The sequence below is a fragment of the Mustela erminea genome, chromosome 5, assembly GCF_009829155.1.
Source record: "Mustela erminea isolate mMusErm1 chromosome 5, mMusErm1.Pri, whole genome shotgun sequence".
NCBI classification, from domain to species: Eukaryota; Metazoa; Chordata; class Mammalia; order Carnivora; family Mustelidae; genus Mustela; species Mustela erminea.
Window position 1 is genome coordinate 103248916 of NC_045618.1, and position 25976 is coordinate 103274891.

The 25976-nt window shown below is 36.6% G+C and overlaps 1 protein-coding gene across 2 annotated transcripts in view; it reads right to left on the reverse strand.

The window, feature by feature from the left end:
- Positions 1–570: 570 nt before the first annotated feature.
- The window catches only part of WDHD1 (WD repeat and HMG-box DNA binding protein 1), a 67600-nt gene continuing 42194 nt past the window's right edge, over positions 571–25976 (reverse strand). For both annotated transcript variants that reach the window (XM_032344277.1, XM_032344279.1), the window contains 12 exons: positions 23330–23467; positions 21679–21835; positions 15082–15196; positions 14079–14210; positions 11757–11974; positions 11167–11285; positions 10721–10777; positions 8764–8807; positions 7994–8164; positions 6953–7083; positions 3499–3637; positions 571–1418 (listed from right to left, as the gene is read on the reverse strand). In XM_032344277.1, the coding sequence (XP_032200168.1) occupies positions 1218–1418; positions 3499–3637; positions 6953–7083; positions 7994–8164; positions 8764–8807; positions 10721–10777; positions 11167–11285; positions 11757–11974; positions 14079–14210; positions 15082–15196; positions 21679–21835; positions 23330–23467 (1622 nt within the window). In that variant the 3' untranslated portion in view covers positions 571–1217. The remainder of the gene's footprint in view (positions 1419–3498; positions 3638–6952; positions 7084–7993; positions 8165–8763; positions 8808–10720; positions 10778–11166; positions 11286–11756; positions 11975–14078; positions 14211–15081; positions 15197–21678; positions 21836–23329; positions 23468–25976) is intronic.

Genomic DNA, 25976 nt, shown 5'->3' on the forward strand with positions numbered 1-25976 from the left:
ACTATAATGTCTCTCTATACTAGCTACTAATTAAAAAGTCAGAAATGCATTCCTTCCTAACCTTAGTCATCATGATAAAGCGTACCTTTGGCTTCTACATATCTGAATTTTCAACATTTTATATTCCTTCCAACATATAATACCATCCTCAATTCTGAGCCACCTGATTTATTTTTACTATAACCTCCCTTTCATCCCCACCCCTGTGTACTCTGCTGTCATTAAGTGGCTGCATTTATATTAAACTCTGCTTAGAATAATAACCAAAAATATATGAAATAATTAAATCTTGTTTGTCCAAAATTAAAGAGGAGTTCAACACTTTCCCTAACTCTTCAACTACTCTCTTATCAAGGCTTCAAAGACTTGCTCAGGAAAGTACTGCTGATTATGATAACCAGAGTATCTTACCAAGAACACATTATGCCCTGGGCTGAAATACTATCAAAACAGTATCCACAATCTTCTTTTCCATGTGTATGATGCTTACTTAGCAGGATGGGGATGATGGTGGAAATTATGGCAATAAATATAAACTGTATTTTCTAGAAACACTTTCATTTCATGGAAATACAATGTTAAGACCACAGCAAGCTAAATATGGAAATGTGAAAGTCATTTATTTTTTAAAAACCAGGCAAATACAAAGACAACTGAAACCCATATATGAAGAAATTTCTGAAACAAACAAAATTTAAAAATCTCATCTAAAAAATTATTTACATGTTTAGGGTTCATATTAAAAAACATGGTCCCTAGTTCAGTATAGACATAGAGAAGAGTCTATGGTAACAAACCTGGAGGACGACTTCTGTAGTACTTCTCCATACATGACATAAACCGAAAGAGGAAACCCCTTGAAGGTACTTCAATGTTCAGAGGTTTTAAGACCTTGGCTTTGATGATTTTAAAGATAAGAAACAACACCAAACTGGCTTCCACTAGGACACGCCAGTGGCTTCACATTGGTGACTAATCACAGTGTTTCTCAATGTCCCTCCATTTGGGAGCAGAGCAATCTGCAGAGATGACAGTTTTTACACATGCCCTGTCACCTACACCAATATAATCACTACATTATCTTATGAAGACAGGTAGTTGTCACTAAACTCTCAAAAATATATAATGAGTTTTCTAAAGTTTTTTTTTTTTTTAAAGTCCAGGTTTATCAATGATGAATAAAAAATCCATTACCCACTTTCCCACTTTCTTTAACTCTATTCCTGCTTAAATGCAAAAGCTGACAGCTTCTGATTGGTCGAAAGATCTAAAGGTTTTTGCTTTTTAGGCAAATTCAGATTCTCCTTTGCTTTTTCCTTCTCATTTTCAGTTTCATAACTTTCATCAACCACATGTTTTCGCTTCTTTGCTTCAGCTCCATCACTTGTAGTTCCTCCTTTGGCCTTAGACGCCCATGCCTTTGTAAAAATATGGGAGGAGGAAAGATTTTTAGGCAGTAACAAAGAAATAGGAAGGAAATTATTTCCTTTCTTTTCCAGGTAAAAATCCATACATAAAAGAGCAGAATTTTTTTTAAAAAGCAGCATAATTAGCACTTGAATTGTTAAGCTAATCATTAAGGGTTCTCATTGTTAACAGATTTTACTTAATTGCAGAGCACGTTAAAAAATTTACATTCTACCTCTAATATTTCAATCTAAACTCTGCTTGTATTTAACCATATTAAGTGCAAAATACTATAACAGCAGCTACTTTTTAAAAAATGAAACTTTTTGAGATTATTTACAAGCAGTTGTAGGTAACAATACAGAAGGATCTCATGTACCAGTTTCCTGGTTTACCCCAATAGAAGCATCTTGCAAAACAAATGTAGTATCACAATCAGGGTACTGACATCAATACAATTCCTCTTTTTTATTTCTACTCCTATGTGTGTTGTGTATATTTAATTCCAATGTAGATTCCATGTTCAAGATACAAAACAGTTCCATCATTATAAGGATCCCTCATGTTGTCCCCAAAACCTACACTTCCTACCCAGGTCCCCACTCCTGGTAATTAGTGCTCTGTTCTTCATCCCTATCACTTTGTCATTTCAGGAATGACATTTCAGATATTCTTTAAGGACTGGCTTCTATTCACTAAGCAAGAACCTTATGAAGTTCAGTCATTTCCATTTGTCTCTTATTCACTGACTGAATGACTGATTTTTTAAGGAGGTTCCACACCCAGCATGGAGACCAACCAAGGGCTTGAACTCACAACCTTGAGATCAAGAACTGAGCAGAGATCAAGAGTCCGATGCTTAACTGATTGAGGCACCCAAGCGCCCCTCCATCGGTCTCTTAAATCTATTTTAATATGTAATAGTTCCTCCTTCTTCCGCTTTGCTTCTTTTCCCGCTTCTTTACTACAGAAAAGGAACCCTTTGAAGCTGCAGAATTTCTCACATTAACAGACTGGATTTAAGAAAACATTTAAGGTTTACCTTAACAATACTAATTACATTTTTAAGTTTTCAAATACACAATCACAACCTTTACTAAGTTTCTTCCTCTTCTGCTGTATAAAACCATTCAAATGCCATTTTATCTAATTCTTTAGAATTTCTATCCTCTTATAAATTCTTATAAAAAATGAGAAGTATGAAGTTGCCAGTGAAATTCTAATAAGGCTAGAGGTGGTTAAACCAGTTTCTAGCCTCCTCATTTTGTAATACACTTTATTTTTAAAACCCAGTTTATCGAGGCAGGTATCTATTTCACCAGGTGCTCATGCTGTGTACTGTCAGCCCTGGGGAAGTGAAATCTGAGGATTTAACTGATACACCCTGAACATTCCTTCCCCTTGCACCAGAAAGCTGCTCCTAGTCCTCCCTCACATGGCAGAAATTACATGAGGAGCAACAGGTACCAGCCACCTGTCCTAATTTCCAAGTGAAAGGCTATAATAGAACACTACCTTTTCTCCCCAAAAGCAGTATTCTCATTTTGGGTTTTCTTGGTGTTTTTTTTTTTTTTTTTTTCCCCCTTAAAGTAAGCTCTGTACCCATAGTGAGGCTTAAACTCACAATCCCAAGATCAAGAGTCACTTGCTCTACTGACTGAGCCAGCCAGACAGTCCAGTATTCTCACTTTGTATTCAATATGGAAGTACACCGCATTTTAAAAAATTCTTCTTAAATTACAAGAACCTTAAAATCCAAACATGTGAATTTCATTCTTACTTATTCACTTAGTTTGCTTTTGATTTAGAAGTAATGTAATTTTTCTTAGAGTAGCCTACTAACTTGCATTATATAGGAACTTATATACAGATATAAACAGTATATCTACCCCAAATTTAACCCTGGCACTAAATAATAATTATTACACACCTACGCAGTCAAAGCTGACATTTCAGTTATTTAATTCCCTCTCAACCAAGAGTTTACCAGAGTATCTGCAATTTCCAAAAACAGAAAAAGGGAATTTTCTGTAAGAATTTTTAAAATCTGGGAATTTAATAAGATCTCAATCTCAGCAAAATTATCCTTACCTTCCTTTCTTCAGCTGACAATACTCTAAATCTCATCATTCCTTCTTTTATTACGTCTGCTTCATCTGAAAAGTTAGGATTGTCAGACAAAATACTACTTCTGTTTTCTTCTAGCCACATCTGGAACCCAGTCTTTGGCCTAAAATAGCAATTATGTGAAAAAAATTTTATAATTAAAATGCAGTTTAAAGTGCTTTATGATTTTTCAGGTTAGTAATGAACCATTAGTCTTTGCATACCTATATAAAGTAAGAGAGACACAATTAAATTTTTTTCTTAAGATTTTTTTTTTTTTTTTGACAGAGAGAGCACAAGCAGGGGGAACAGGAGAGGGAGAAGCAGGGAGCCTGATGCCAGCTTGATGCCAGGACTCTGGGATCATGACCTGAGTCAAAGGCAGACACTTAACCAACTGAGTCACCCAGGCGCCCCGAGAGACACAATTAATTACATCTGTTAATATTCATACTACATATTACCCTGGAGACCATGGGAATAACAAACTGAAAAATCCTTTGTAAGATCAATTCAAAGATTTTACATATTTGTATTTTCCAAGTGGAGCAACCATGAACTCTACCCTTTCAGCTCTTTTTAGAATACCTACACACTCAAGATCTCCAATTCTCCTCAGCCCCGCTGGGCCAGTAAAATTTTTCCAAGTATCCTTGGTGGGTTCTCTTTCCATTTCCCAAACCAGCTATTTGAAATTCTTATTTCTCTCAAGATCCTTACCCAACCCCTCTCTGCTCTCATAGCTGACCTGGGAGTGGGGGTCCTTTCTTGTGCAACTATTATGTAAAGCATAAACACAGCACACTTGTCAATTTCATTAGATTTTACTTCTGACACAATTGTCTTTAGATCATAAGCAAAGGTTTAACGTAAACATTTAATATTTACTGAGCACTTACTATGTGCTAGGCATTGTTCTAAAAGCCATGTATTACCTCATTTCACCCTATGAGATAGGTGCAATTACTGTCTCCATTCCATGGATGAGGAAATTGAGGCTCAGAAACTTGAAATAACTTATTCCAGACTACACAGCAGAAATCAGACCCGGGATTGAACAATTGGGCAGTCTGACTCCAGCGTCCCCATGCTTAACACATCAGCTCTACTACTGCCCCACACTACCCTATAGCCAAATGGAGCCTGAATAATAAATTTAAGGACACAGCAAAAATTAGATGCAAAAATACCACAGAAAAATATTTATGATAAAATTTTAAATGGAACCAGAAAGACAGGATATAAAATTAAAGCTCTAATACAAATCTCATTAAATATAACATCTTAATTTTACTAAAAAAAGATAGAAGGGAAGAATTACCTTTATGAATAATTGCGGGATTTTGCCTAAACTTTTTAATTTTTAGAAAAACAAGCTATTAAAAAAATATTATTAGTCTGGCTAGAACTACTTGCCCAATTTCTGGAAATATCCTAATATAATTCTACTTTCAGAAAAATAATAGAGCAAATAAAAACAAACAGCAACACTAAACAAAGGTTCTTGAATTTCTAGAAATATTCATTTTAATCAAACTTGGGGCAAGTCTAGCTAATAGCTTACAATCTCTCCCCAAACAGCTATTGTTCAAGAGAAAAACAAAATTGAACATTTCTCTTCTGATTGAGTATATCAACATTTGTGACAAAATATTTAGTTAAGGGGTGCCTAGGCGGCTCAGTGGGTTAAGCCTCTATCTTCAGCTCAGGTCATGATCTCAGGGTCCTGGGATCAAGCCCCGCATCGGGCTCTCTGCTCAGCGGGGAGCCTGCTTACCACCCCCCCCTCCGCCTGCCTCTTTACCTACTTGTGATCTCTCTCTGTCAAATAAATAAATAAAATCTTTTAAAAAAAATTTAGTTAAGCAGTGATAATTCTTTAATGAAATTTCATCTAAGTAAGTTTTCTGTATAGCTCACTGATAGTAAAAAAAAAATTGGAATCTTCTTAAATAAAATCTTCATCATTTAATATCTGATTTGAATTCAGGACAAAAATGGGAAAAATAAAAACCAAAGGTACTCCTCAGATTAAATTGGTTAACATGAGTGGCACCTGGCTGGCTCAGTTGGTAGAGCATGCGTGTTTGAACTTGGGGTCATGAGTCTGAGCCCTATGTTGAGTATAGAAATTACTTAAAAAATAAAACCTTTAAGGGGCACCTGGGTGGCTCAGTGGGTTAGTATCTGCCTTTGGCTCAGGTCATGATCTCAGGTATCCTGGGACTGAGTCCCATGTCGGGCTCCCTCCTCAGCGGAGAGTCATCTTCTCATTCTCCCTCTGCCCCTCCTCCCTGCTTGCGCTTTAGCGCTCTCTCACAAGAAAATAAATAAAAATCTTTAAAAAAAAGAGAGACCTCAAGAAATGTGGTAACATATTACACTGGCAGACAAATAGGATACAGGCAAATAAGAACTCTCATATTGCAGGAGGCACAGAAAATGATACAACATCAACAGAGAAAAATTTGGCAATATCTATTGAAATTACAAGTGCACATTAACTTGAAGCATACAGGAATCCATCTTATAGCTATAGGTGTATGTGAGAAATGACATTCATATGAAGTTATTCTTTGTGCTACTGTTTGTACTAGCAAAAGACCAGCAACCACCTTCTGTCCACCAGTAGAGAACTGAATAAATTATGGTATATCCATTCAGTGTATGTGAAAAGATTAAAGAAACTCTTTATGTAGTAATATGAGATGTTCTATAAAAAATGTTAAATGAAAAGAAGCAAGGTACAGAATAACATGTATGCTACCATTTCTGTAAAAATAAAAAAATAGATAAATCTAAGTGTTTGAACATGTACAAAAAATATTGGAGGGCTATGTGAGAAATCTGTTGTAATGACTGTGCAAGAGGGGAACTGGGTGGACAGGAAAGATGTTTACTCTTTATCACACTTTTTTTGGGTAACTTTTCACTGTTTCTCCCATGCAACTATCTATTTTAAGATAAACAAAAAAATTATAAAATATGTACAATTTAAAACACATATAATTTATCAGGGTGGATCTTATTAAGTAACATAAATAGACATTAATCAATATTTATGGCTTCCTTTCCTTAAAGTTATGTGTTCAGAATGTCCACTAACAGTGTCAATGTATTACTTGTAATAATGAACAAGAGGGGGCGCCTGGGTGGCTCAGTGGGTTAAGCCGCTGCCTTCGGCTCAGGTCATGATCTCAGGGTCCTGGGATCGAGTCCCGCATCGGGCTCTCTGCTCAGCAGGGAGCCTGCTTCCCTCTCTCTCTCTGCCTGCCTCTCTGACTACTTGTGATCTCTCTCTGTCAAATAAATAAATAAAATCTTTAAAAAAAAAAAAAAAAAAAAATGAACAAGAGGGTTGAGTAATTTTGTATTGTTTCTGTATGCCTTTTATTGGGATATTATATCTTAAGAATAATAAATTTATTTATGTACTGACCTTTGATTTTCAGTGTTTTGAGGAGACATAGCTGGTGTTTCAGATGATGACTTTTTAGGATGTTCTTCTTTTACATCCTCAGTCTTATCAGTTTGGGAAGTTCTTTTCTGGAAATAGGATGCTGCAGATGCCTATAAAAACAAACATAATGAATACTGCAACAAAATCTAGTAAGATATTATATACTACAATCAACTTTTGAAAAGTGTGGGAAAATATATGTAGAATTCTTAAACCAACATGTGAAGAAGCCCCCTGAAGTTCTCAGCTGAACATAAACAAGACTACAGACACAAAATCCCCTAAAACTACAAATCCCGTATTTTCTAAGTGCTGAATTTTACTATATGAAATGGAAAAGAAAAAAGATCTATTGTACTAATGACAAATCTGGGATGAAATACAAAATCTGGGCTGAAACCAGAAGGCAAAATCAGAATACAGAACAAGACTGGGGGGTGCCTGCGTGGCTCAGCTCTTAAGCATCTGCCTTCAGCTCAGGTCATGATTCCAGGGTCCTGGGACCAAGCCCCACATTGGGCTCCCTGCTCAGCGGTAAGCTTGCTTCTCCCTCTCCACTCCCCCTGCTTGTATTCCCTCTCTTGCTGTCTCTCTCTCTGTCAAATAAATAAATAGAATCTTCAAAAAAAAAGATTGGTGCCAGCTACTACAGCATCATCTTTAAATAAAGATACGCATCAGAATCATCTGGGAAATTTTTTTTAAAGACCAAACAGATTCCTGAGTCCCTGGGCCCTGAATGTGTATGTATATATATGTATGTATGGTATATATATATATATGTATGTATGGTATATATGTATACATACATATACATATATACCATACATACATATATATATGTGTTTTCTTTCCACCCCCCAAAAAGTGATTCTGAAGCAAAATCAGATTGGAGAACCACTACCCTTGCTAGACAATCAATCATAAACAACTGGAGCCTCCTGTCCCATACCTGAAAGAGTGAACAAAACAAACAGAATATGTGCTGCTTATTGTTAATGTGGGTAGTTGAAATTGTACCTGCTTAGACTTTGGCTTTGGAACTAGAGGCTTTATAACTGGAGACTTTTCATTATTTGTAGCTCGATTAAGTGCAGTAGATTTCTTGGATGATTTGTTCATATTGTCTAAAATATTACTTGAACGTGCTGAATTCACTGAAGTGGATGGTTCTTTGGAATTGGCTGATACCTAAAGAACAAACTATTAGCATTTTATATTTAAAGAAGAAAAAAAATCCCAAGAGATTAATTTTTCCTTACAGTATGTCAGGTTTATATTGTGGTCTCACATTTAGAATTGAACACATTTTGTACAATAAAATTAAGACTGATACACATATTAAATATACCACATCCCCAAGGAAAAGAGGGAATAATCTTTCAAAACTATCAGTATTTAGGGGCACCTGGGTGGCTCAGTTGGTTAAACAACTGCCTTCAGCTCAGGTCATGATCCCGGAGTCTTGGGATCAAGTCCCATATCAGGCTCCCAGCTCTATGGAGTCTGCTTCTCCCTCTGACCTTCTCCCCTCTCATGCTCTCTCTCACTCTCTCTCTCTCAAGTAAATAAATAAAATCTTAAAAAAAAAAATCAGTATTTAGAGGGTAAGTAGAACATATAACTCTTAGACCAAGTGTGAACTAGTGCTGCTTTCATCTGTTTTCATGAAGATCTGCTTTAGTCTTTAATGCCTCCAAGTCTGGAGAGTGTCATCTGGTAGTCTGGAAATATTTCTTTGTATAAAAATGTACTGAAATACATTTTAAATATCACTGGAAAGAGTTTACCTTGAAGGGGTTTACTCGTCCTTGGTTGCTACAGGTAACTGCACCTTTCGTAAGAAAGAAACCCTCACTTAATAGCGGCAAAACATAGAAGACTTCTGACCTCTTTAATAATAAATGGAATATTTTAATCTGTATCATACAAAAACAAATGTACTTTGCAGCTTTAAAACTATTAACAACTATATATGACCTCCTACCTCTTTCCAAGCTAAAATACAAGCTAGTAAATGGGAACTACCCCAACTTGTTAATATGAAATATAACCACCCAATATTCATATAGATCTATCCTTTTCTCCTATTACCATGGAAGAACGGTGACTCATTTTAGCTAAGTTAACAATTCCTCTACTTGTGCCCTAGATCCCAATCCCTCCTGCTTTGTCAGGAAACTCACCCTATCAGTGCCTACACCATCTTTGGATGTATACTACTTTTTCCTCTTTATTGGCTACTCAAGTTTCCTAACTTAAACAAACAAACAAAAACAAGCCCTCTCAACCCCATAGAGCCAAATTCGAGAGCTGTCAACAAAGCTATTCCCAGTTCCTCAAGGTTCATACATTCCCACATCCAAAATATAATGGCTTCCAGCCCTACTATCCTATAGAATCTGCTCTTGCTAAGGACCCAATAAAGTCCGTGTGGCCAAATATGGTGGGTAGTTTTCAGTCATCATCATTTTGACCCACTCAATAGCATTCTACATAGCTGAGTGTCCCTTTCTTTTTGATACTGTTTCCTACCCTTGAGTTCTGAGATTCCATGTTCCTATCTCCTTCCTCTCTTACCTCATTTTCTTTTAATGGTTCCTCCTCCGCCCAGTGTTTAAATGCTGGGGATTCTCCACCCCCTAAGCTCACTTTTCTTCTCACTTTATATCCTCCTCCAATGCTCAATCACCCATGCCCATGATTTAAATTGCTATCATTATGCCAACAATTTTCACTTTATATCTCCCTCCCAGACTACTTTCCTGAGTTCCTAACCCAAACATCCAATAGTAGTTCATCTTCCTCCTATCTAAACCTGAGTTTCCCTAGTGTTTTCTAACCCAGTAAATGGTACCATCATTCATTCAAATATTCAAGCTGGGAAACTAAGTCATTCTGTATACCCTGAACTTTCATTCTCTCTACATTTTCTTCAGCAACACTTTATCAATTCTTCTCATTCTTTCTCCCATTAGTCACCACCACCCGAGTCTAAGACACTATTCAATATCACTTGAGCTGTCTCCTTATGTGCATTCCTCCTCTGCCAGTGTGCACACTCTGCCTCTGCTTTAAACCTACAAAGGCCTCCCAGTGACCTCAGAATAAAGATCAAAATCCTTACTGTGGCCTCTATGGATCTGCATGATTTAGCTCCCGCCCTTCCCTCCAATACCACTCGGTGTCATATTTCTCTGCCTCTGTGCTCTTCGCACTACTCTTAGTCTTCGCAAATGCTATTCCTTAAGTCACACGCCTTTCCCTTGCTTCTGCTCTCACCCACTTCAGCCTAGCTGATTCTTATTCATCTCTGCTTTAAACATTCCATGAGGCCTCTCTTGGGGTCCTGACAAAGCCCTTACCTCTGACTAGATTACAGCACACTGTTATATGTTCTTATAATACTCTGTACATGTGTTTACAGGTAATTTTTTAAAATCAAAGGACTATATACACACGGTTTAAAAATTCAGTTGATACTATGTATGATTTACGCAGGAGTCAACCATGCATGTCTGCCTGACTTCTGTATGTCCCACCTAGTCAAATACCTGACACACAATAGGCACTTAATAAATATTTGTAAAATTAGCAGTTTCACAAACAATATTTCTGATAAAAACAAACCAAGGGCAGAAGAGTGGAGGTGGGGGTGGGCAAAAGGGGTGTATTTGAATAGATATATCACTTTAAAGACTTCTTGAACAATTTTCTTGATATTACAGAATCACAAATATTTCTCACCTGACTTAATAGCTGGCACATCAGCAGAATTTGCACTTTTGGAAAATGGATTCTGTCCTATAAAATTTAAAACAATACATTGTAAATGGGGAGACAAAGTTACTCTCTATAATCAACAATCAGCATAGATATATTAACAAAGCACTGGTATTCAATTTTCCTCAGCCAAGTAAAATAGGGAAAGCCACATAAATGAAATTTCTCATCCTTAAATTGCCTTAAAAATGTATCTTATAGGGCACCAGGGTGGCTCAGTTGGTTAAGCATCCAACTCTTGATTTCAGCTTAAGTCATAATCTCCAGGTTGTGAAATTGAGACCCATCTGGCTACTCGCTCGGCGGGCAGTCTGCTTCTCTCCCTACCTCTCCCTCTGTCCCTCCCCCAACTCATACACATACTCTTTCTCTAAAATAAATAAATGAATCTTTAAAAAAAAAAATCTTGCCATGGTTATGTAATTCTGGTTCTTCTTCTTTATCATCAGATTCTCTGGTGTCCTCTGCATCTTCTTCAACTTGGTTTCTAAGCCTTGGCTGGCCCCACTCTGTAGCAGTATTACTGTAACTAAAAGACAATATATTATTCAATAAAGAGCTATACAGGGGCGCTTGTGTGGCTCAGTGGGTTAAGCCACTGCCTTCGGCTCAGGTCATGATCTCAGGGTCCTGGGATCGAGCCCCGCATCGGGCTCTCTCTCTGCCTGCCTCTCCATCTACTTGTGATTTCTCTCTGTCAAATAAATAAATAAAATCTTTAAAAAAAAAAAGAGCCATACAAAGACCAATTTGGGGCGCCTGGGTGGCTCAGTGGGTTGGGCCACTGCCTTCGGCTCGGGTCATGATCTCAGGGTCCTGGGATCGAGTCCTGCGTTGGGCTCTCTGCTCAGCAGGGAGCCTGCTTCCCTATCTCTCTCTCTCTCTGGCTGCCTCTCCGTCTACTTGTGATTTCTCTCTGTCAAATTAAAAAAAAAAAAAAAAAGACCAATTTAATATTCAGAATGGTAAAGAAGAATTTAAGCAACTGATTATTTCTTACCCGGCATTCAGCTCTTTTCTGAAATCTTCCTCTTCCTCTTCTTCTACCTGGGTTGCTTCCAATTCAGCTGCCTTCTCTACAGCCAGTTCACTAAGCCTTTGGGCCAATATTAATCTCCGGGAACGAGAAGCATATTTAATGGCTAAATTCACAGCATTTTGAGTCATTAAATCAGCTAGTTCCACACAACGGAATTCCCGATCCAGTTTACAAGAAAGCTAACCCAGAATGGAAAAAAAATAAAGCCACGTCAAGGAAACTTTTTATTTAAAAAATTTTTAAATTTATTATTATGTTCAATTAGCCAGTATATAATACATCATTAGTTTTTGATGTAGTGCTCAACAATTCATTAGTTGCATATAACACCCAAGAGAAACTTTTTAAAAATAAGAGAATGATACTAGTAGTAAAACTGAGAAATCAGTTTTCTAGATAATGCATCTCACTGACTCTAAGAACCATATTTTTATACATTTTAACATCTCTGAAAGTGGGAGCATCTCACAACTGATGGTGGGTCAGAGTTTAATTTGTAGCATTTTGGGGGAGGCTTAAATAATGATGCATTTTACAATCAATAGTAGCTTAGATTCAATGAAATAAGGCTTAGGATTTCAGTCTATTAATTGCAAGGGAAGTAAAGACACTCCTTTACAATTCAAATGTAGTTTTCTTAAACTTGTTTCACTGCCCACCCACCCTCACCCCACCGTTGCCAAATAAGGCAGCAAGTTCAAAAAAGGAATAGATAGTAAATGATTTATTTGTTATTACTTTGCCCAGAATTGTTACACAAATACTACTAAGTGAGTTTGGGTGGGGAGAAGTAGATTTAGCCATTCATTTTTAAGTGTGATTGTCTAAGATCTCCAACTTCCAGAAATAGTTACACAACTTCTAATTAACAACTCCCTTTTTCTTGCTCGATTTTTTTATATGTAACAATACAAAACAAAGGGCATTCATTTAACATCTTAGAAAACACTTGACTACTTTTCTTTTGGTATGAATTTTTACAACTCAAAGTGAGGCAACTCAAGTACAATGTAAGGAAAATTAGTACTTCACAGACTACTAAGGGTTTCCTAATTCATAGGGTAGAAGGATTATTTTGTTACTTAGACATCCCACATCTCATGCCTCAGCACAGAGGTTTAGACAATCACCTGCATGTCCTTTTCAAGGTTTCTACTATCACTCATCTATAAACAGTACTTCTTAATCAGGGTAGTACTCTGCCTCAGGGGACATTTGGAAATGAAAAGTAGGATTCTCATAGCAACGAGGCTGAAGTTCCAGCATTTGCCAGGGGGACAGGAATGCTAAAGAACTGACCAGTCCTTAAGCTACTGATACTCTGTTCAGAAACACTGTTCAGAGGAAATGCTCCTCCAATGCTACATGGTAAATAACCAAACGGATATTCTTACATGTGCTGTGGGAAATAAGAAGGTTACTAGCTCCTACACCACACATGACATTTTTATAAAAGGAACAAAACTTACTCTACAATAAGCTAATTAAATTTCTTTAATACTGGGAGGCACTCAGTTGGTTAAGTGACTGCCTCTGGTTCAGGTCATGATCAGAGTTCCAGGATCAAGTCTCACATTGGGCTCCCTGCTCAGCAGGGAGTCTGCTTCTCCCTCTGAACCACCCCCACCCCCGGCCCCCCGTCACACTCTCTCATTCTGTCTCTCTCTCAAATAAATAAGTAAATAAAATCTTTAGAAAAAAATTTCTTTAATACTATACTCAAGACAGTGTCACATAGTGGTGACAACAGTGAATACTACCTTTTTCCAACAACATGATGGCTCTAGAGAGTATAAGGCTAAGTGAAATGAGTCAGAGAAAGATAAATACCATATGATTTCACTCATATGTATAATTTAAGAAATAAAACAAACATAGAAAAAAGGACAAACAAAAAAACTAGACTCTTAACTATAGAGAACTGGTGGTTACCATAGGAGACATTGGTAGGGAGATGGGTGAAATAGGAGGAGGTTAAAAGTACACATATCTGCTCATGATCTTAGTTACAAGGTAATGTCTAAAATATTTTACTTATTTTTAAAAATATTTTAACTGCAACATCAACTGGGAAACAATTGAGTAATGTACAGAATTGTTAAATCACTGTATTGTACACCTGAAATTAACATAACACTATAAATGATACTAGAATTAAAATTTTAAAAATTTAAAAAAAAGTTTCTGAGGTTGTGGAACTTGGTGCTAATTCACATACTTTTAAGAAATCCAATCTATAGAAAAGTGCAACTTTAATTTTTCCAGCATATTTATTATACTCACTGCAAGCATTTTCATTAAAAGCTCCTGTTGTTCTTTTATTGCTTGATTTTTAGTGCTTTCTTCATACTCATAACCATTTTTAGCTAAATAATCAAGGTAATTGTGAAACATGATGGAACGCCAAAATTGTTCCTACAAAAGTGAAAAAAATAGCTTAGAGAAAACTACCAGCTTAATACCAGGCAAGTATTAAATATCTATCTTGGGGCACTTGGGTGGCTCAGTGGGTTAAGCCGCTGCCTTTGGCTCAGGTCATGGTCTCAGGGTCCTGGGATCGAGCCCCACATCGGGCTCTCTGTTCAGCAGGGAGCCTGCTTCCTCCTCTCTCTCTGCCTGCCTCTCTGCCTACTTGTGATCTCTGTCTGTCAAATAAATAAATAAAATCTTAAAAAAAAAAATCTATCTTAAGATAACGGATTCTGAATTAAAATAATTTTTGAAATACTTTTTCTATAATTTATTTTGTAATTCAAATTTTAACATGATACCAAACCTTAACTTCATCTTTTGTACTTAAAAAAAAAAAAAAAAAAAAAAGGAACTATAACATTTTAAACAGTATCTTAGCTATCATTAATGCTCAGAGAAGGTGGTATGCTACTTTTTAAGAGGCTGGTTTACTTCCTATTTAAAGTAACTAATTACAAGATTTCAAATGACTTTTGATGGTACAGGGCTATGCCTAGAGTGAAGCAAGCCTGGTCTAAGACCCAATATTTATGGAGGTCTACCCTCTCAGGCACTCACCCAACTCTGAGAGTGAGTGAGAACCTTTACCCTGATGTTCATGCCCATTTCCCTCACAGACAAAATCCCTGGACGCAGAGACGGCAATCAGGTGCCCTTGTGATCATAAGCAGTCACCCTCCCACCCTGTTACCACTATTTATTTAATCATAAAGTAATGAGTATTCAACACTGCTTATCAGGGATATTTTTAAATGTCTGTATCACAGACAATGTATTATCAAATTCAGAGTGTCAAGGTAAGATTTCGACATACCTCCATTTGTCCTTTCTCTGTTGCAATCTGACAATAAGGAAGCTTAAAGGATAGTATAGCTACAGCAGGTCGTGGAAGGGTGGGAGGAAACCGAGAACCTTTGCAAGGAATGCACCTGTCAATAAAAAAAAAAAAAAAAAAGTGTCACTACAAAAACTCCCTTCCCAAATCATAAAAAATGTTAAAATATAAAATTTCCAAAATTCAATAACTTGGAATAATATTATTCCAATAGCTAGCTTAATAATATACAACAAATTACTTTTTTTTTTTTAACTTCACAATTGATTAGGGTTTCTTTTGTTTTTTTTTTTTTTTAAAGATTTTGTTTATATATTTGAGAGAGAGAGAGAGAGATCACAAGTAGGCAGAGAGTCAAGCAGAGAGAGGGGGAAGCACGCTCCCCACCAAGCAGAAAGCCCCATGTGGGGCTCGATCCCAGGATGCTGAGAACATGACCTGAGCCGAAGGCAGAGGCCTAACCCACTGAGCCACCCAGGCACCCCACACACCTGATTAGGTTTAAAAACTATCCCTCCCCATGCATTTTAAGAATTTCAACAACCCCTCCTCACATCAGTTTTTCCTTCGGAAACTGTCCACTTTTAAATTATGGCAGCTCGGGGCACCTGGGTGGCTCAGTGGGTTAAGCCTCTGCCTTCAGCTCAGGTCATGATCTCAGTGTCCTGGGATCGAGCCCCACATCTGGGCTGTCTGCTCAGCAGGGAGCCTGCTTCCCTCTCTCTCTCTCTGCCTCCCTCTCTGCCTACTTGTGATCTCTCTCTCTGTGTCAAATAAATAAATAAAATCTTTAAAAAATAGAATAAAATAAAATACAGCAGCTATGCCATAAATAGTTTTCAAGGGATCCATGTTATAAAACAGATCACCCAAGATGAAATACTGATGAAGCATTTCCTTTTATTTATCAGTTTGGGAATACTTGGTACTGCTGGTAGAAAGTGTCAAATAAGAGAAAAAGACAGTGATATGTCCAATAGAGATAAGTATCTACTACTAGATATTGGTAAAGTGAAGCAGAAAATCCAGTATATACCTGTTATAATATATACCTGCTCTGCTAAATCAGTGGTTGCCTTATGAGATAATAAATAGCTCAGTGGTGAGAGCTTTGTCTAAACCTTTTCTGATTATGATATGAAAGTATTTAAAGATGCCCATCAGTATGAATAGTAATGCAATTCATTAATTAGAAATCATTCATTAATCGCAGAGTGACATATGCATGTAGAATACCCTTTCAACTTATGTACTCCAAATTATTTATAAGAAAACCACTGGAAAACCTTGCTCACACACGAAGTACCTTGGTTGAATTTTCTATTTTCTCTAGTCATTTAAAAATACAGTACAATGTTCAATGCCTATTAATAACCACACACATTTAATTTATAGTACAGCCTTTTAGTCATGGCTTAAAGTCATGACTTTCTTAAAGGGAAACACTAAGTAGAAATCAGATCCTCAGGTGTAAATTTTTTCATAAATGTCTTCTAGTATTATCAAATGCCCACTAGAATAGTTAAAAATTAAATAAGTGGCAATACTTAGCAATCTTTTAAACTAGAGAGGCCCCCCTTCCTAATAAGATTTGAATACACTTTCTTCTTTTTGTGACCCTACAATAAAAATACAAACATGTTTTTAGCGTTCCAATACTTTTGAACATACAATCTCATTTCTTCTTCTTCCTCTCCTTTTATGATTTCATATAAATCAGTGGTTATCACCATAACAGGTGGTAGTTTGAATACCTGAAAAAAATCTCTTGTAGCAATTCTGTCATTCACAGAAGCTAGTGGTTTATTAGTCATGCAAAATGAAAAAGCATATGTGCATTCGGAAAGGAACAAGTCTAATGATACATATATATGTATATTAACATAATCAGAAGGAACATTGGGAATAATCTTAATTGCCTTAACATTTATTTTTTTCTATAAGAAGACTTATACTCTCTTGTTTAAAAAAATTTTATACCTCAAATACTCTATTGACTTATCACAGTAAGCAATTATCACAAAGAAAAATTAGGACTTTATTAATGGTTTTTTAAAGCTACATTTATATCAAAGCAGGGAATTAGTACCCTGCTTTGATATAAATAAAATTTCTTATACTTTTAGCTTTAAAGACTTGAAGTAAAAAGACCTGTTCTCCATTAAATACTCCTTTCATTAAAGAAGAGGAAGAACAAACTCATTTGACTGCTAATTTGGTGGGTTTTGCCTATAATGAATAAGCCTCCAGGAAATTGCGTGGCTAAACCACCTGGAGGAAAAAATGCAAAAAATAAACTATGGTTTACTAAGAAAACAAAATTACTTCAATTCCTTTTCAAATAGATAATAAAACTTGTTCTCTTATTAAGGGAAGAATCGAAAAAATATTAGACTAGTGAAAACTGGGGCCAATGTCCAGACTAAGCTTTCCCCGGGTAACAAGTTTTGCTTTGTGTTCTGGGTTGCACGGAGGAGACTTTGTTCACAATTTGTTTAGAGCACGTACTCAGGAGTAGATAATGATTTTAGCAGCCAACTCTTCCAGGCCTTTACGTAGTGCAGCACATATAGTCAGTACTGTAACAAATGCTTGTTAAAACTCAAAACAAGAATTCGTTTGCAAGCATGCTTAAAACTCTTAAGAGCTTTTAAAAGCTAAAGAGAAAAGGAAAAAAGGCTAATGTTGGTAGAGAGCAAACTGGACTGTAGCATGCAAAATCAGGAAACTCGGTTACATATTAACCAGTAGTGATTATGAAAAAAAAATCTTCAGTGGAAACAATAAAGATAGTTTTTGCTAAACTGAAGTGTCATTCAAATGGAGGTAGGAGTGATAACTTCTACAGATTAGTAATTACTCATATTCATGATTAAAGGCAGGTATTTCGTATGGAATCAAATGACAGGTTTTAAATTCCTTTATTTATATCCCTAGGAGTTGAACAGTTAAGTCATATACTAACTCTGTTTAACTGTTTGAGGAAATGCCAAACTGTACCGAGTTTCTATCCCCACCTAGCGCTGTTTAGGGTTCCGCATGCTCAACAGCACTAATTATTGTCCATCTTTCAGATAATAACCATCCTGGTGGGTATGAAGTGGTATCTCTGTGATTTTGATTTGCATAATGATGCTTAATAACTAATGAATACCTTTTCATGCATTATAGGCCGTGCGTGTTTTCTTTCGAGAAATGTCAGTTCAAATACTCTGCCTAGTTTTTAATTGAGTTACCTTTTCTTAGGTTACAAGAGTTCTTTATATATTCTGATACACATCCCTTTTAAATCTACATGGTACTCTAGTATGCACTTGTACCTAACATTATTACCTATTCTACTAATAGAAATTTAGGGTTCCAATCTTTTGCTAATATTAACAATCCTACAAGGCAGGGTATCTTTTGCACATGTCATTTCCACATGTGCTAGCAGCACTATTTCCTAAACTTTAATGCACACACAAATCACCTGAGGATCTTGTTAAAATGCAAGTTCTGATTCAGTAAGTCTGAAGTGATGCCTGAGATCTGGTGTTTCTTTTCTTTGAAAGATTTTATTTATTTATTTGAGAGAAAGTGCATGCATATGTGTGCAAGAAAGAGAGCATGAGGGGCAGGGAGGCCGACATGTGGCTCCATCCCAAGACCCTGGGATCGTGATCTGAGGGGAAAGCAGATGCTTAACTGAATGAGCCACCCTGGTGTCCTGAGATCTGGCATTTCTAATAAGCTCCCTGGTGATGCTGATGCTGATGGTCCATGGATCACACTTTAAACAGCAAGTACTAGTACATCTGCAGAAAAAATCCTAAGGCAGATAAAAAAGCACATGCATTTCTAATTCTGGTAGTTCTTGACAAACTGCCTTCCATGGGGATTATAACCAATTATACTCCTATCAGCAATGATAAGCTTGATTATTTCCCCCCCAGTCTCACCAACTAAGAGCGTTATCATTTTCCAGATTCTCCTTACTCGATAAGTAAAAAGAGTGTTTTTATAAGTTTTGATTCATATTTTTCTTATTTTGATATCAATCATCTTTTCACATATCCAAGAGCCATTTTTATTTTCTTTTCTAATTAGTGCCTTTCTAGAAATAGTCTCTACTTACAACTTCTGTGATATGATGTTCTTCAAGTGATTTTTCTCTTATTTGCTTAGCCAATATTCCTTTTCCTCATTCAAAAGCTCCATCTCCCAATACATGACCTCTAAAGGCTGGAATTTCTAAGGGGTGGATTCTGTGACCTTTTTGTTTCTTTCTTCTAAGTGATCTCGTTTATTACTATGACTTTATTTTTTTTAAGTGTTTTATTTATTTTTGAGAGAGAGAGAACATGTGAGTGTGGGTTGGGGGGGCAGAGAGAGAAGCAGGCTCCCCACTGAGCAGGAAACCCAATGTGGGGCTCAATCCCAGGACCTGGAGATCACGACCCGAGCCAAAGGCAGCCACTTCACTGACTGAGACACCCAGGTGCCCCTTGTTTATTACTATGAATACTTTACTTACTATGAAGTATATACTTACTATGAAGGTATAATACTTTAAATACCTTCTATATTTTGGTGATTCCCAAATTTATATCTTACAGTCATGTATTATAATACCTTCTTGATATCACCACTTAGATATTCTGCAGGCATTTCAACAATATACCCAAGAGCGAATTTGTTTTCACCTCTCATTTCTATAAATGGTATGACTATACATCTAGTTGCTTTAATTGGAGACATGGGTATCATTATTGAGTCTTCTCTCTCACTCCCAACATGCCATCTATCAGAAAATCCTACTTGTTTCTATCTCAAATCTAGTTCCTTTAATTTCTACTGCTGCCACCCTAGTTCCAGCTACACTAGTAGCTCTGCTGGATGACTGCAAAATCTTCCTCAATGTCTCTCAATGGAGGCACTGATAGCACTTGGGAAGGAAGGACAATCTGTAGTTCAGTAGGACCATCCTGCACATTCTAAGATGTTCAACAGCCCTGGCCACAGCTCTCTAGATGCCAGGTAACCCCTGATCATTGTGATGGCTAAAAATATGACCCTATGTCTCCAAACACTCTCAGAAAGCAGAATAAATTCCCTGACTGAAAACTGGGCTCCCTAATTTCAGTCTTACCTCTGCCAAGACATTTAGCACATGTATTTTTCTTTTTATAGTATAAATCAGATTACATCATTCCCCAGATAAAACTGTAGAATGGCTTCATGATACAACTTCAAATGAAATATTAACTTCTCTATATGGTCTATAATGCAGCCTATATCTAACTTTCCGATATCAGCATGGACTTATGCTTCCCATCAACCCTCAACTTCTTGTATGCTAGCCATTTTTGCATTCTTTCAATTCTTTAAATACACCTAGCTCTTTCTGACCTGAGGACTTTTATACATGCTGTCTATTCTGCATGGATCATTTTTCACTTCACTTTTGCCCACAGACTCCTTGGTCTTGGGTCTCATTTTAATTCTATCTCTTTATCAAGAGTCTTATGTGATCATGCTACCTAGAATGTGCCCTTCTGTTATGCTCCAATTTGTGTTTAGTACTCTTCTTCTTCTTGCTTTCTTGGCCTTGTCACTGTTGTATTCCTCAACTTCTACCTAAGCAAGTGCTCAGATTAATTTGTGGCATTTATCCCAAGTAGTAATTAACATTTACTTATTTCTGTTATCTGTCTCCCCAGTCTATAAGTTCCATGAAAGCAAAGAACTCTTTGTTCACCAAGTACCGATATAATGTCAAAGGGGAAAAAGTGAAGCTAATTTGAATAATATATTTTATTAAATCCAATATATCCAAAATATTATCATTTTAACATGTAATTAATATAAAAGAATTACTAAGATTCTTCTTTTTTTGTACTAAACTTTCAAAGTTTGGAGTATTTCATACTTACCACCATCTCAATCTGGATTAGCCACATTTCAAGTGCTCAGATTAATTTGTGGCATTTATCCCAAGTAGTAATTAACATTTACTTATTTCTGTTATCTGTCTCCCCAGTCTATAAGTTCCATGAAAGCAAAGAACTCTTTGTTCACCAAGTACCGATATAATGTCACTGCCAGTTGCTTAGACCAAGAAGATATCAAGTGTCAAAAAAAGAAGAAAATATTTAATATTGAATAGAGACTAAATGGATTGAGAGTTGTACACCTGCAGTCAGCTACTAAATTTCTATTAGCCCTCTCTCTGGTTACAATTACTGAGCCCTTTAAAACTCTCAAAAAGCCACTGAATTATTCAATTCTAAATCACAGTTTAAAATAAAAGGCTGTAATAAAAGATGAAATGCCACATTTAGCTCTCCCTTCCCTGTCTGGCTGAAATAATACTAAAGTCTCACCATTAAATTTAACTTCTATTTTGTTCAGTAAGTTCTAAGTCAAGCAATCAGTTGAAAACTTCAAAATGAATTTCTAAGCTAGTAAATATGGAAAGCAAATATATGAACTAAGGTGAAGGACAAAAAAAAATTCCAAATACCTTTAAAGTGTATAAAATAAAAAATTTCACAGTACTTTTTAGAAACAACCAAGCACTTTCTAATAGCCTACCTGAGTTGCTGGGGATTTTCATGGATACCAACCACCCAGTAGTGATCAGATTTTCCTTTGCAGTGTTCTCTTGTGTTACATATTGGAGTCCATGTGTTACCAAGCCCTCTGTTAAGCATTCGAACAACACCTTCTGAATCCACATAACAGGGAGTACCTACACAGCAATTGAAAAAGGAATCATTTGGAGAAATAGCTACATATTTGTGAAATAAATCCTATATCAAAAATATATACCAATGATTCAAATGTCAGTTCAAAAGCAAAAAGGTGAATAATTAAAGATCATTTCCCACAAAACTTCATTAACCACACAGAGTAAGACCTAACTGAATAAAAGAAAAAAAATTGCATGACTAAAATTTACCCAAGGGAAAAGCTGATAGTTTCAGTGAGAACTATGCCACCTAGTGGAATATAGCAGTATTTTTAAAAGCCAATTTCAGTTTAAAAAAAAAAAAAGAGTTAAACCTGAATCTGAAGTTTCGCTAGTTAAGAGAGACTTGGAAAAATGACCAGAACCTGACGCACAGTGATGATATAGAGAAATTTGTGTTTAGTACTCTTCTTCTTCTTGCTTTCTTGGCCTTGTCACTGTTGTATTCCTCAACTTCTACCTAAGCAATTCTTAACCTGAAAACAAGTCAGCATCTCTGTTTCCCACTTACTCTGTTCTCATGTCAGGAAGTACACAGCATATTTGCTAATTACCCCTTTCATTATCTGTGACTTCATACACCTCTCACACTGCAAACAGCATGTTCCTCAAGTCTAGATCTAACTGGTAGGGGGAAAAAAATAAAGCTATATGAATGGAAGTTATTAAATTAATGGTCACATTAGAACATAAATAACCAATAAGGGGCACCTGGGTGATCAGTGGGTTAAAGCTTCTGCCTTCGGCTCCAGTCATGATCCCAGCATCCTGGGATCGAGTCCCACGTTGGGCTCTCTGCTCAGCAGGGAGCCTGCTTCCCTCTCTCTCTCTGCCTGCCTCTCTGCCTACTTGTGATCTCTCTCTCTCTCTCTGTCATATAAATGAATAATAAAATCTTAAAAAAAAAACTGCTAAAAAAAAGGAAAGGGGAAAAAGTGAAGCTAATTTGAATAATATATTTTATTAAATCCAATATATCCAAAATATTATCATTTTAACATGTAATTAATATAAAAGAATTACTAAGATTCTTCTTTTTTTGTACTAAACTTTCAAAGTTTGGAGTATTTCATACTTACCACCATCTCAATCTGGATTAGCCACATTTCAAGTGCTCAATAGCCAGCCATACATGGCTACCGCAGTAGACAGTGCAGCTATTGAAATTTCCTATTTTTTTTGCATAGAATCTCCTGGAAAAGCCACAACTTGACTACTGACTTGTATCTCCTCGTTATCTAAAACAAACTTCTAGAGAAATGTATTTCTCTCTTTGTATGTTTTCTAAACAGAATTCACATGAACATCAGATCTTATACATAAAAGAATGGCTATCTTGCCTAACAATTCCAGTTTCCCCACTGCCAACATAGTAGAGAAATTTACACATAGAATATAGATAATTCACCTTAAGAAAAATAATTAGGAATAAAACAATGGAACAATCTCTACTTGAAAAAATGTCTTTAATATAAATAAGTTAATTTATCTTGCCTTCAGCTGAAAATCCAACCCACACTAGGTAGGATTTCCTCGTAAGAGGAAGAGGATCACCATGTAAAATTTGTTTTTTCTTTTTCCCCAGCTCTAGCAGTTGAACTCCAAGGCACTGATCACCATCAAATCCTGCACCTAGTGAGAATATATAAATAGAAATCAGATTTCAAAGGCTATTTAGCTATAATGCAGTCTAGAGTACCTTCTGTGAACTGAACTGATTTTGTGATAAACTCTATATTAACTAGCACTACTTTTTATGGATAACCCCCCTGATTGAGGTACCATTCTGGTATAAAGCAGAATACTATGTTACAGGGACTATTTATACAAAGTGGTATTAAGCGATAATTCACTCACCCAAGAAATATTTACAACGAGCTTACTATGTGCGAGGTACTAAGCTACAATAGTAAAGAAGACATATCCTCAGGAAATTTATATTCAGGTAGAAGACTAATTTTGGGGAAAAAAATGTTAAGTGTTAACAGAATTAAAATAATAATGTGATACAGAGTGTCAGACTGAGTGATTACTTTAGACTGGACAGTCTAAAGGTAGCCTGTGTGAGAAAGTAAAATTTAGCTGAGATATAAATTGCAAGTTAGTTAGGGGAAAGAGCTGTAATACAGTAAACAGAAGGAACAGCTAATGAAAAGATCCTAAGATGGGAACAAGCTTGGTAAATTTGAAGAACACAAAGAAGCTAGTATGGCGAGAATGAACGATGAGAAAAAGTGGCAAGAGATGTGGTTGAAGAGGCAGGCAAAGGTCAGATCATGTAGGACCTTGCTAGCTGTGATTAAAGGTTTGATTTTTATTCTAAAGCAATGGGAAGTCATCAGAGGAATGTGAGCAGAAGAGGGACATGTTCTGATTTATGTTTTTAAAAGATCACTCAGGTTGTTATATGGAGAATGGACTATGGAAGGCAAGGGTTGAAGCTAACAAGCCAGGTACAGGGCTACTAGTCCAGGAGAAGAGGGGTTTTAGTGGAGGAGATGAAAAGACGGTTTGGAATGTTTTATTTGATAGAACTGACATGGTGATATGACTTCACTGATAGGGTTGACGTGGGGGCGGTGAGGGAAAGAGAAGAATTCATGATTCATTTCTGACTTGACTGGCTGGATTAAGAGTATGCCATTTATGCAGATGGGGAAAACTAAGTAAAAGGCAAGGCGGAAGGTAAAAAACAAAAACGCAAAAGTTTTATTATGACCAAATTTGAAATGAGTATCAAAATTGTACAAAGAGATTGCAAGTGGCCACTGGATATATAAGTCTGTAGATACAAGGAGAGGGTAGGGCTGGTGATACTAATTTATAGGTCATGGACACACAGATCTATTATATAAAGCCACAGGCCCGGGGGTACCTGGATGGCTCAATTGGGTGTCTGCCTTTGGCTCGGGTGGTCCTGGGATTGAGCACCACTTTGGGCTCCCTGCTCAGTGGGGAGCCTTGTACTCCCTCTCCCTCTGTCTACCACTCTGCCTACTTGTGCTCTCTCTCTTAAATGAATAAAAAAATCTTAAAAAATAAAATAATAAAGCCACAAGCCTTAAGGAGATATCCCAAGGTAGTTTCTCAAGCTGTACTTTTGAGCTATGAGTCAAGAAATGAATTTAAAGTTGCAAATAGTATTTAAAGAAAATTGAAATCAGGGGAGCCTGCACGGCTAAGTTGGTTAAGCATCTGCCTTTGGCTCAGGTCATGATCCCACGGTCCTGGGATCTAGCCTCACACTGGGCTTCTTGCTCAGCAGGGAGCCTGCTTCTCTCCCTCTGCCTGCTGCTCCCGCTGCTTGTGCTCTTTCTCTCTGTCAAATAAGTAAGATCTTTAAAGAAAACTGAAATCAAGGAGTAAATACTGTCCATGAGACTTTTATTTCAGTTACATTTACAGATATATACAGAATAGCAATGTAGAATGTAGTTCTTATTAGGGCTAAGAGTCAAAAGACTGAAAGTTCCTCATCTAGAGAGGGTACTAGAGAAGCAGGGCTGTGATAGAGTCCTGGAGCACTCCAGCCAAGAGGCTGGCATAGGAGGTAGAGCCAGAAGAATAGCCAAAGGAGTTATCAGTAAAAAAACATCTAGAGTGATGTTACAGAATCCAAGAAAGGAAAGAGCTGGGTAGGGGATGAGTAAAATAGGTGGTGGGGTTTAAGGAATGCACCTGTTGTGATGAGCACTGGTAATGTATGGAATTGCTGAATCATTATATTGTACACCCGGAACTAATATAACACTGTATTTAAACTAAGTTGGAATCAAAATTTAAAAAAAGAGGGAAAGATGGAACTAGAGTGTACTGTGCTAAGCAAAATAAGGCAGTCAGAGAAAGACAAATATCATGTGATTTCACTCATATGTGGAATTTAAGAAACGCAACAGATGAAGATAGGGGAAGGGAAGGAAAAATAAAATACGATAAAAATAGAGAGGAAGAAAAAGCACAAGAGACTCAGTAGTTAAGAGAACAAACTGAGGGTTGAGGGAGGGGAGGTGGGCAGGGGGATGGGTTAAATGCATGATTGGTATTAAAGAGGGCACATGTTGTGATGAGTACTGGGTGTTATATGTAAATGATGAATCACTAAATTCTACTCCTGAAACCAATACTACACTATTTATGTTAA